Source organism: Chiloscyllium plagiosum, chromosome 11, assembly GCF_004010195.1.
Source record: "Chiloscyllium plagiosum isolate BGI_BamShark_2017 chromosome 11, ASM401019v2, whole genome shotgun sequence".
NCBI classification, from domain to species: domain Eukaryota; kingdom Metazoa; phylum Chordata; class Chondrichthyes; order Orectolobiformes; family Hemiscylliidae; genus Chiloscyllium; species Chiloscyllium plagiosum.
In genome coordinates, this window is record NC_057720.1 from 63,779,159 (window position 1) to 63,792,278 (window position 13,120).

Genomic DNA, 13,120 nt, shown 5'->3' on the forward strand with positions numbered 1-13,120 from the left:
CGTACCTCAAAGCCATCCATTCTACTTATTTGTGACTCAGTACTCACATTGACAACAATGTCCTGTTCCTGATTGAATACTGACGAAAAGTATTCATTCAGTGTCTCCCCAATCTCTTCAGCCTCCACACGCAACTTCCCACTACTATCCTTGACTGGACCTATTCCTACCCTAGTCATTCTTTTATTCCTGACATACCTATAGAAAGCCTTAGGGTTTTCCCTAATCCTACCAACTAAGGACCTTTCATGTCCCCTCCTTGCTGCTCTTAGCTCTCTCTTCAGGTCCTTCCTGGCTACCTTATAACTCTCAATCGCAGGTGAGACCTAAATGAAAAATCAACTAATGGATTTATAAATTAGGAGTTTTATTGAACGTGGTGAATGACAATCAAACTCATAACTGTATGGACTTGCAATGTGTTTAAATACAGTTATCTTTTCAAGTAAAATAGAAAAATAAAAGAGCAAAACAAACAGACAACGGTCTGCTTTTTAGTCCATTTCCCAAATGCATTTATGCAGTCTTTCTGATGTGCAATGATGTTCACAAAAGAATGCCACGATCTTGTAACATTAACAAGAGGAGTACTACCAGTAATTGCCAGGATTTACCAGTAACTACATATTATTACCAATAATGCTTGAAAACTATACCTGTAGGATCACGAATTTCAATAGAAGGGGCAGGACCACTCAGAGACACTGTGACCTCTTTTAGACTCGGATCAAAGGGGATTTTCCAGATGTTTATAGCTTGTGCACCATGGTCTGTTGAAAGCAGGTGGACTTTGGACGCCTGGACTGCCTCTTTTACCCATTTCAAGACCTGCAAATGAAAGGATGAGATGGTGAGATTGACATTCCAACAGGAAGTGACAACATGAAATTTACTGGGAAAGAAATAAAACAATGTTTTCCAACATTAGATTCTTTACTGGCCCCTCTGTTTATGTCAATCAATTAAATGCTACAAAGAGGAAAAGCAATAAAAATAAAAATAGATATAATTGACATCATTAGTCAAGTCATTTGCATGATAATGAACCAGTATATGTTAAACAAAATTGATCATTTCTTCCTGCACATACAAAGACTATTTTCAAAATATTAAGGATGACTATTTCATCAAAGGGATTCACAATCGTTAGTCTCTGTGCACAGCTCAGTAGATTGCAACACTCGGCAGTATTATCTGTGATTTTCCTTTCTGGATCACAAGACAATAAGCTCAAACTCCATTGCAGAAACTTAAGCATCAAATCTTGGCTGACAGCCAGGTGCAGCACTAAGGGAGTGCTGTGCTATCACAGTTGCAGTTTTTAGGATAATCCCCATCCTCTCAGATGGATAAATATGAAGAGCAGCAATGGACCTTTTATCAATAGGAATCTCTAAACGAGTCTAAGACAGATTTTCTCATCATTATAACATTGCCCTCCAGGAAACCTTGGGTACAAATTATCTGCAGTGGTTTGCTCTACAAAAATGTGTAGTCTTAAAAAGTACTTCACAAGTTATAAAACAGACAGATCACAAATAAATCTGTATAAGTACTTTTACACTATTAATACAACAAATAATTTAAGCAATATACAATATTCCGCAAGCAATTCTGTGAAATCACTCATTTACCGTACTAGCTTGTTCTTAAAGAGATGAAATTTTGCAAATAAAAATTCAATGACAGTGAAAATGTTCATTGTTAACCAATTAATCAAAAGATATGAAGAAAAAGTACTTTAAGTCATTTTAACCAAATGTAGAACAGAAGTATAAGTGACTTGTTATACAGCTCTGCCCAGAAACTAGTGCCTTCATTGTTTCTAGAGATTCATTCAATTTCATAACTGCCATTTTAGCAGCTTATTTGCACAACCCTATATAGACATTTAAATTTTGAAGTTGTCAGGACTTATGTTGAGATTTAACACTTTATCTTGTCTTACTCATAACTGATATGAAACTTCTGCTTTCATTTCTAATGACTTCTAATGTGACCTGGTTGAATGAATTTCAAGGACTCAGACAACATTTGTTCTGTGATCCAAATATTATTTTCTTAGCTTTTGCCACAATCATTAAAATGCATAATCTCTAAAACTTGGACAACCTTTGAATTCCAGAACAGCTTTGCACTTAACATGATCATCAACTACATAGAAATATAACCTTAGTTTAATGACATCAGAAAACTGGTGACATTAGAATAAATATAGTACTTGGTAAAGCTGTGGCTCATTCATGGAAGGTCATAATACGCAACTGTACTATAAGCACAACATTGGACAGAAGTTATGTAAAGTCTTATTTGTCAATGACACGCATAATGTTGACATCTTGAAGACTGTTGATAATTATATCTCATTCAAAGTTTGACTATAATGGAAAAAAATTTAATCTGTTTTGCCTCATGAGATTCATTCCCACTTTAATGCTACTGGGGGAGGCACTGGCCTAGTGCTATTATTGCTGGACTGTTAATCCAGAGACTCTGGTAATGTTCTGGGGTCTTGGGTTCAAATCCCGCCACAGCAGATGGTGGAATTTCAATTGATTAAAAACTAAATCTTGAGATGCAGTGACTGCAAGAGATAACATACAACCAATTCGGCTGTGACTTTTCTAATCTGTGAAAAGTGTTTTTGGTGTGATGATTTTTTTGGGTGAAGGGGTGGCAATACCTAGTTGTATTATCACTAAATTATTTATCCAGAAACTCAGCTAATATTCTGGGAACAAGGGCTCGAATCACACCATGGTAGATGCTGGAATTTGAAATCAATAAAAATTGGCCATCAAACCAGCTGTCGATTGTCAGAAAAACCCCATCTGGCTCACTAATGTCCTTCAGAGAAGGAAATCTGCCATCTTCACCTGGTCTGGCCTACATGCCACTCCAGGCCCACAACACTGTGGTTGACTCTGGGCATTTAGGAATAAGCAATGAATGCTGGCCGAGCCAGAGATGCGTACATCCCATAAATGAATTAAAGAATTAAACTGAATTAGAATTTTTAAATCCAACCTGAATTAGTCAGTGGGGGTTTCACTAACAAGAGAGACAGGCACTGGATTTGTACATGTTATTATAGAAGTAATTGGGTTTGGTTAGAGAGAAACCAATCATTCTGATATGTTATTGGAATTGGTAGACAAAAGAAAAGATGGGATTAAATGTAAAACAAAAACAGAGGTTAGTGGGAATTTTTGATTTTTTTTGTAAAATTAAAGTTGACAGTTTGATCAGGAGCCAAGGAAAGCATGGCCAGGATTAGCCTGCACACTCCAAGCCACATTACCAGTGGATAGCACTGAATAACAGTATGCTTGCCTCCCATTTGCTTATTGACAGTTCGTTCACTGAATCCAAAATTCTAACATAAAGCATAGAAATATACATGTTGGTGTAATCCTTACATAACTGTTAAGATCACAACAAGGAATTTCAGCTAACAAATCAATACACTTATTTCCTTTTTGCAAATTCTAAACTGATTTCAGCTCAGACACGTACTTTTAACACTTTCAGGTGTAGTCTGACTTATGTCTGTTATTCCATGAATATACTTCAAATCAAGCTTGAACTACATCTGCTACGAATTATACTGAACAACATTGAACAAGCCTTCCTTTACAAAATAGCTCACTGTAGTAAGAATGATTTGTTAAGAATGGCATGCGACCCCCAAATGAGAATTTTGAACAGTCCATTAAACAATGTTCTATAACATTTCAACTTATCCTGATTAGAATATGAAACTTAATATCTCTTCACCCTCTGTTATGAATTTAAAATCCCCATCAGTAACCTAGCATCACTCACTAAATGAGCATAAGTCATCCATCATCATGTAACCTTCATTAACTGCAAAACCACTACTCAAACTCTTGAATTACCAAATAAATGTGGTTGCATTTTCTCAATTCCTCTCATTAAGCCTCAGACAAGATGAAATAGTTCTGCTTTCACAACATATTACTCCCATACGACTCAACTTCGCTGGCATGATATATGAGCCCAGGACTGACTTTGTGGAGATAAACCTTACACAAACCAGAACACACATTAACGCTAAGGACTGGCTGTGACCTTTGACTTAAAAAAAAATAATCCAACGGGAAGATTAGCTCAATTTTGTACATGACAGTAAGGGCAACATAAACTGATCTGAATGACCACCTTTCACCTTTTTTTTTACAAATTTATTCCCAAATCGTTTATCTGTCAGAATTGATTCTCTCCAGGGAATGTAAGAAAGTGTACAGCACTTGGGCAAAACATATTTAAACACAAGAGACATCATATAGGCACAAGAGACATCAGTAACATACATAACTAATAGTAATGAATCAGCAACTGTTGACTTTAGTAATTGATCTGTTTATTAGAGTTTTTCATAACTGGTCGTTGAAGAAATCCAGCAGTTCTACAAGCAGGTACTCCACCAAGTATAGTGCATCAAACTGCTGTAAAGGGAAACTCAGTGTAGTGAGGAGCAAACCTTGACAAGCTGAATGGCTTTCTCTTATCCTTAGCTTATCTTAAGATTCCAAGGCTGACAATTTGTTTCCTGTTCAGGGATAATTCTTTCATCTAGATGAGTCTAGTTAAGTCATTACTTCATAGTGTGGAGACGTTCACTGGGAATCAGAGTCTCGGAGCAGAGCCTGCCGGGGAGGAACTTGTAGTGAGTGGTGAGTGATAAAAAATAAAAAACTTCATTCTGAACAGGGAGAAAAATCAGGGTGATGTCACAGGAAAGCAATGAGGCATTTGGATGCTGAGGAACCAATGTTAGGGACAGAGAGAGTAATGGACAGTCTTTATTTATGTGATTTTTTTTTAGATTACATTAAAGTGTGGAAACAGGCCCTTCGGCCCAACAAGTCCACACCGACCCGCCGAAGCGCAACCCACCCATACCCCTACATTTACCCCTTACCTAACACTACGGGCAATTTAGCATGGCCAATTCACCTGACCCGCACATCTTTGGACTGTGGGAGGAAACCGGAGCACCCGGAGGAAACCCACGCAGACACGGGGAGAACGTGCAAACTCCACACAGTCAGTCGCCTGAGGCGCGAATTGAACCTGCGTCTCTGGCGCTGTGAGGCAGCAGTGCTAACCACTGGGCCACCGTGCCACCCACAAGTAGTTTGTTAGAATGAAAGTGCACAAGAGTGTAGGTGTGAGGGATAACTTGGCCCTGGGGAATGCTCCTCCTGCAATATCTGGGAAATCAGAGGCACTTCTAGTGTCCATGTTGACCACCTACACAGAAAGCTGGAATTCTGTGGCTGCATGGTGCAGATGGAGCTGTGGGTGGACTCACGATGGAATGTCCACGATCACTGGGACAGTTTCCAGAGTGGACAGAATATGTACAAGCCAGATGGGCTGCACCTGAACTGGAATGGGTCCAAAATCCTTGGTGGATGGTTTACTCATGCTGTTGGCGATGTTTTAAACTAATTTGGCAGGGGGAGTGGGGCACAGAGTAGATGTAAAGCCGGGAGAAAGATTCAATCAGATATAGAAGAAATGCTAGGTCAGTCCAGCAGACAGAGAAGACACGGGCATAAGACATATGGGAGAACCAGAAAACTACAATGTATCGACTTTAATGCAAGTAGCTTGACTGTTAAGGTGGATGAACTGAGAGCACTGATTAGCAGGTAGATATCAGGTATTGTTGCAATCACTGAAATATGGTTGAAGGAAGAGTAAGACTAGCAGCTTAACATTCCAGGCTATAGAGATTTCAGGCATGATGAGGGAAGATGTAAAAGAGGGAGTACTGAAGAACAAAAGGACCTTGATGCACAAGTCCATAGATCACTGAAGATTTCAGTACATGTAAGTTGGCTGGTGAAACCAGCAGCCAGGATGCTTGCCTTCATTAGCTGGGTCATAAAGTACAAGAGCAGGGAAGTTATAGTCATAGAGATGTACAGCACAGAAACAGACCCTTCGGTCCATGCTGATCAGATACCCCAACCCGATCTAGTCCCACCTGTCAGCACCTGGCTCATATTCCTCCAAACCCTTCATTTTCATATACCCATCCAGATGCCTTTTAAATGTTGCAATTGTTCTAGCCTCCACCACTTCCTCTCGCAGCTCATTCCATACACGTACCACCATCTGCATGAAAATGTTGCCCCTTAGGTCTCTTTTATATCTTTCCCCTCTCACCCTAAACCTATGCCCTCCACTTCTGGACTCCCCCACCCCAAGGAAAAGACTTTATCTATTTATCTTATCCACGTCCCTCATGATTTTATAAACTTCTGTAAGGTCACCCCTCAGCCTCTGATTCTCCAGGGAAAACAGCCCCAGACTATTCAGCCTCTCCCTATAGCTCAAATCCTCCAATCCTGGCAACATCCTTGTAAATCTTTTCTGAACCCTTTCAAGTTTCACAACTTCTTTCCGGTAGGAAGGAGACCAGAACTGCACGCAATATTCCAAAAATGGCCTAACCAATGTCCTGTACGGCCACAACATGACCTCTCAACTCCTTAACTCAATATTCTGACCAATAAAGGAAAGCATACCAAATGCCTTCTTCACTATCCTATCTACCTGTGACTCCACTTTCAAGGAGCTATGAAACTTCACTCCAAGATCTTTTTGTTCAGCAACACTCCCTAGAACTTTACCATTAAGTCCTGCTAAGATGTGCTTTCCTAAAATGCAGCACTTTGCATTTATCTGAATTAAACTCCATCTGCCACTTCTCAGCCCATTAGTCCATCTGATCAAGATCCTGTTGTAATCTGAGGTAACCTTCTTTGTTGTCACTACACCTCCAATTTTGGAGACATCTGCAAACTTACTAACTGTACCTCTTATGCTCACATCGAAATCATTTGTGTAAATGACAAAAAGTAGAGGACCCAGCACCAATCCTTGTGGCACTCCGCTGGTCACAGGCCTCCAGTCTGAAAAAGAACCCTCCTCCACGACCCTCTGTCTTCTACCTTCAAGCCAGTTCTGTACCCAAATGGCTAGTTCATTCTGTATTCCATGAAATTTAACCTTGATAACCAGCCTCCCATGGAGTGCCTTGTCCACGGCTCTGCCCTCATCAATCCTCTTTGTTACTTCTTCAAAAAACTCAATCAAATTTGTGAGACATGATTTCCCACGCAACAAGCCATGTTGACTATCCCTAATCAGTTGCTGGAAAAGCGCAGCAGGTCAGGCAGCATCCAAGGAACAGGAGAATCGACGTTTCGGGCATAAGCCCTTCTTCAGGAATCGACGTTTCAGCTTATGCCCGAAACGTCGATTCTCCTGTTCCTTGGATGCTGCCTGACCTGCTGCACTTTACTAGCAACACATTTTCAGCTCTGATCTCCAGCATCTGCAGACCTCACCTTCTCCTATCCCTAATCAGTCCTTGCCTTTCCTGTTACAGCTTTATAAAGCATTGTTTAGGTCACAGCTAGAATATTGTAACAAACCTGTAACTCCTCCGGTACTTGAGAGTTACAAGTAAGCCAGGAAAAATCTAAAGAGTGAGATAAGAAGTACCAGGAGGGGACATGAGAAGTCACTGGCCGGTAGGATCAAGGAAAACCCTACGGCTTTCTATAGGTATATCAGGAATAAAAGAATGATGAGAGAAAGATTAGGGCCAATCAAGGATAGTAGTAGGAAGTTGTGCGTGGAATCAAAAGAGATAGGGGAAGCACTAAATGAATATTTTTCCTCAGTATTCACACTGGAAAACGATAATTTTTCAAGGAAAATACTGCAATACAGGCTACTAGACAAGATGGGATCGAGGTTCACAAGGAGAAAATGTTCGCAATTCTGGAAAAAGTGTGAAAATAGATACGTCCCCTGGGCCAGATGGGATTTATCATAGGATTCTCTGTGAAGCCAGGGAGAAGATTACAGAGCTTTTGGCTTTGATCTTTATGTTGCCATTGTCTATAGGAATAGTGCCAGAAGACTGGAGGATAGCAAAAGTTGCTCCCTTGTTCAAAAAGGGGAGTAGAGACAACCTTGGTAATTATAGACGAGTGACTTTTACTTCAGATGTGGGTAAAGTGCTAGAAAATTTTATAACAGATAGGACTTATAATCATCTAGAGAGGAATAAGCTGATTAGGGACAATCAACACGGTTTTGTGAAGAGTAGGTCATGCCTCACAAACCTTATTGAGTTATTTGAGAAGGTGACCAAACAGGTGAATGAGGTTAAAGCAGTTGAAGTCATGTATATTGATTTCAATAAGACATTTGATAAGGCTCTCCATGGTAGGCAATTGCACAAAATACAGAGGCATGAAATTGAGAGTGATTTAGCAGTTTCGATCAGAAATTTGCTAGCTGAAAGAAGACAGATGGGAAATGTTCACCCTGGAGTTCAGTTACTAGTGGGATACCGCAAGCATTGTTTTGTATCCACTGCTGTTTGTTATTTCTATAAATGACCTAGATGAGGGTGTAGAAGGATGGGTTGGTAAATTTATGAATGACACAAAGGCCGATGGAGTTGTGGATCGTGCCAAAGGATGTTGCAGGTTACAGATGGACATAGATAAGCTGCAGAGCTGGGCTGAGAGGTAGCAAATGGAGTTTAATACAGAAAAATGTGAGTTCATTCACTTTGGAAGGAGCAACAGGAATAAAGAGTACTGGGCTAATGGTAAGATTCTTGGCTGTGTAGATGAACAGAGAGATCTCAGTGTCCATGTACATAGATCCCTAATAGTTACCACCCAGGTTGATAGGGTTGGTAAGAAGGCATATGATGTGTTAGCTTTTATTGGAAGCGTGATTGGGTTTGGAACCACGAAGTCATGTTGCAGCTGGAGCGGCCACATTTGGAGTATTGCATACAGTTCTGGTCACGGCATTATAGGAAGGATGTGGAAATTTTGGAAAGAGTTCAGAGGAGATTTACTAGCATGTTGCCTGGTATGGAGAGAAGGTCTTATGAGGTAAGGCTGAGGGACTTGAGACTATTTTTGTTAGGGAGCAAGTTGAGGGCTGACTTAATTGAGACATTTAAGATAAACGGAAGGTTAGATAGGGTGGACAGTGAGAGCTTTTCTCTTCGAATGGTGATGGCTAGCATGAGGGGATATAGCTTTAAATTGAGGGTTGATCGATATAGGTAGTTCCTTTACTCAAAAAGTAAAAGGGACGTGAAAGGCCCTGCCTGCAACTCACCAACTTTAAGGGCATTGAAAGGGTCATTGGAGAGACATATGGATGAAATGGAATAGTGTAGGTTAGATGGGCTTCAGATTGGTTCCATAGGTCGGCACAATATCGTGGGCCAAAGGGCCTGTACTGCACTGTTCTATGTTCTGTGTTCAGTTCTGGTTGCTACACTATCAGAAAGACACGATTGCACTGGAGAGAAGATTCACTAAGATGTTATCTAAGATGGAAAATCTCAGTCATGACAGGGGACCGGATAAGCTGGGTTTGTCTTCCCTGTAGCAGAGCAAGTTGAGGTGGGGGGGGTCTGATTAATATATACAAAATTCTAAGAAGCATAGATAGGATAGATCATGAGAATCTTTTCCTCATGGCAGTTATGTCTAAGACCAGAGGGCACAAGTTTAAGGTCAGGAGTAAATGGTTTAGAGGGGATCTGAGGAATGTTTTTTCATCCAGATGACAGAAAAATCAAACACATTGCCTGAGAGGATAGTGGAGGCAGGTATTCTTTCAACATTTAAGAAGCATCTGGATGGGCACTTAAAATGTCAGGGCACAGTAGACTGTGGACCAAATGCAAATAAACGGTATTAGTGTAGTTTGGTGTTTGTTGGTCAGCACAGACATGGTGGGCTTAAGGTCTCTTTGTATGACTCTCTGATTTGAAATAATGTTTTTTTTTAAATCTGATGATCACATATTCACTTCCACTTCACATTGTACAGCAATGTTTGTTAGAAATGGTTTTGCATATATGTTTTTAGATTGAAGACATTCCCATCTGTCATGCAGCATGTTTCAAGTGATGTATAACATACCTGTCACAGACTGCATACAAAAGGCACTTACAACTGAGAAAGAGCTCATCATATACCAAGCATAATAACTGAAGAGCACTTTCAGGCATGATATCATCCCACTGGTAGTTGCTAATGTCTGCTGGTCTAACTTCTAAATAGTCAGAATAGCAGTTGATGGTGACAAAAATCATCCATTTCTCTAAGAATAAATAGGTCTACTCCAAGAATCATCCATGTTCTATTTGTGATATCTTGTATGATAAACCACTCGTAAACTTGCTTAGCTTGGTGCTGTTACAAGAGTTGGAATAGCTGATGTAGTTGTTACCTTATTGTTTGGTTAGTAGAGAATTACTGTTGTATTCCTCAGACTGGACTCAATTGAGATTAGGGTCCTGAGTCTAAATAGAGGAAATTACAGTGGCATGAGGTACGAGTTGGATATGATAGATTGGGGGACATTTCTTAAAGGGGTGACAATGGAAAGGCAATGACAAACATTCAAAGAACACATGGGTGAACTACAATAATCGCTTATTCTACCTGGTGCAAAAGCAAAACAGGAAAGGTGGCCAAACCATGGCTTATGATGGAAATTAGAGACAGTGTTAGATGCAAGCAACTACAAATTGCAAGAAAAAAACAAGAGACCTGACAAGTGGGAACAGTTTAGAAATTCAGCAAAGGAGGACAAAGGGTTCATTGATAAACAAACAAAATGAGTCCAAGGGTAAGCTTGAGGAAAATAAACCATTTTTACAGATAAGTGAATTCCAAAAGATCCCATACAGTCAGAAACAGGTGAAGTTATAATAGAGAATAAACATGGAAGAAGAGTAAGCTGATCAACTAAATATATACTTTGCATCTGTGTTCACAAAGCAAGGCTGAAATAACATACCAGAAATCTTGAGGAAAACAGGGTTTAAGTGAGAGGAAGGAACAGAAGGAAATTAGCATTAGTAACAAAAAGCTGTTGGGAAAATTGATGGGATTGAAGGCAAATAAATTCCTAAGGCGTGATAGTCTACATCTTAGAGTACTTAAGGAAGTGGTCCTCGAAATAATAAACGTGTTGGTCGTCATCTTCCAAGATTCTACAGTCTCTGGAACAGTTACTACAGATTAGAGAGTTGCTAATGTAATGCCTCCATATAAAAAGGTAAGTAAAGAGAGAACTGGAAATCATAGACCAGTCATTCAGACATCAATAGTAGGGAAAATGTTAGAATCTAATATAAAAGATTTGATAGCAGAACACTTGGAAAACAATGGCAGGATCAGATAGTGTCAGCATGGATTTACAAAAGGGAAATCATGCTTGACAAATCTGCTAGAATTCATGAGGGTGTAACCAGTAGAGTCAGAGGGGAGCCAGTGGATGTTGTTTATATAGATTTTCAAAAGGTTTATGGTGAAGTCCCACATAAGAGATTACCATGTAAAATTAAAACAAATGGCACTGGGGCTAGTATATTGAGATGGATTTTAAAAGTTGGATGGCAGGCAGGAAACAAGGTCTTTTTCCAAATGGCAGAAGTGATGAGTGGACTACTGCTAGGGATCATTGCTGGAAATCATTGGACAAGCTGGGTGAGTGGGCAAATGCATGGCAGATGAAGTATAACGTAGATAAATGGAGGTTTTCACTTCAGGAGCAAAAATAAAATTACGAATTATCGAACTGATCTAAATTGGGGCAGCAGTGTGCAACAAAACCAAGTGTTCTCATACACCAATCACTGAAGGTAAGTGTTTGTGTGCAGCAGGCAAATGGTATTCAGCCTTCATTGAAAGAGGATTGAAGTACAGGAAGCAGGCATGTTTTGCTGCAATTATATAGGCCTTGGTGAGACCACAACTTGAATACTGGGTGCAGTTTTGGTCTTCTAATCTGAGGAAGGATGTTCTTGCGATACAGGCAGTACATCAAAGGTTTACCAAGTTGGCTCCTGTGATGGCAGAACAGACATATGGAGAAAGTTGAATCAGTTAGGATTATATTTGCTTGAGTTCAGGGGAATGAGGAGGAACCTCACAGTCACCTAGAAATTCTAACAGGTCTAGAAAAGGTAGATGTCAATAGACAATAGGTGCAGGAGTAGGCCATTCTGCCTTCGAGCCTGCACCACCATTCATTATGATCATGGCTGATCATCCTCAATCAGTATCCTCTTCCTGCTTTATTTCCATAACCCTTGATTCCACTATCCTGGAGAGCTCTATCCAACTCTTTCTTAAACGAATCCAGAGACTGGGCCTCCACTGCCTTCTGGGGCAGAGCATTCAACACACCCACCACTCTCTGGGTGAAGATGTTTCTCCTCATCGCTGTCCTAAATGGCCTACCCCTTATTTTTAAGCTGTGTCCTCAGCGGAAACATGTTTCCTGCCTCCAGTGTGTCCAATCCTTTAATAATCTTATACGTCTCAATCAGATCCCCTCTCAGTCTTTTAAACTCAAGGGTATACATGCCCAGTTGCTCCAATCTTTCAACATAAGATAGTCCCGCCATTCCAGGAATTGACCTCGTGAACCTATGCTGCACTCCCTCAATAGCCAGAGTGTCTTTCCTCAAATTTGGAAACCAGAACTGCACACAATATTCCAGGTACAGTCTCACCAGGGCTCTGTACAGCTGCAGAAAACTTCTTTGCTTCTATACTCAATCCCTCTTGTTATGAAGGCCAGCATGCTATTAGCCTTCTTCACCACCTGCTGTACCTGCATGATTGCCTTCATTGACTGGTGTACAAGAACACCCAGATCACTTTGTCTGTCCCTTTACCTAACTTGACTCCATTTAGGTAGTAATCTGCCTTCCTGTTCTTGCCACCAAAGTGGATAACCATACATTTATCCACATTAAACTACATCTGCCATGCATCTGTCCACTCACCTAACCTGTCCAGGTCACCCTGTAATCTCCTAACATCCTCCTCACATTTCACCCTGCCACCCAGTTTTGTATCATCAGCAAATTTGCTAATGTTACTATTAATATCATCTTCTATATCATTAATATATATTGTAAAAATCTGCGGTCCCAGCACTGATCCCTGTGGTACCCCACTGGTCACCGCCTGCCATTCCGAAAGGGAGCTGTTTGTCACTACTCTTTGTTTCC

The 13,120-nt window shown here is 40.4% G+C and overlaps 1 protein-coding gene across 1 annotated transcript in view; it reads right to left on the minus strand.

Annotated features, from left to right (window-relative positions):
- hmcn1 (hemicentin 1) overlaps nt 1–13,120 on the minus strand; it is a 599,829-nt gene that overhangs the window by 439,661 nt on the left and 147,048 nt on the right. The window contains exon 5 of the mRNA XM_043699541.1: nt 657–828. Coding sequence (XP_043555476.1) covers nt 657–828 — 172 coding nt within the window. The remainder of the gene's footprint in view (nt 1–656; nt 829–13,120) is intronic.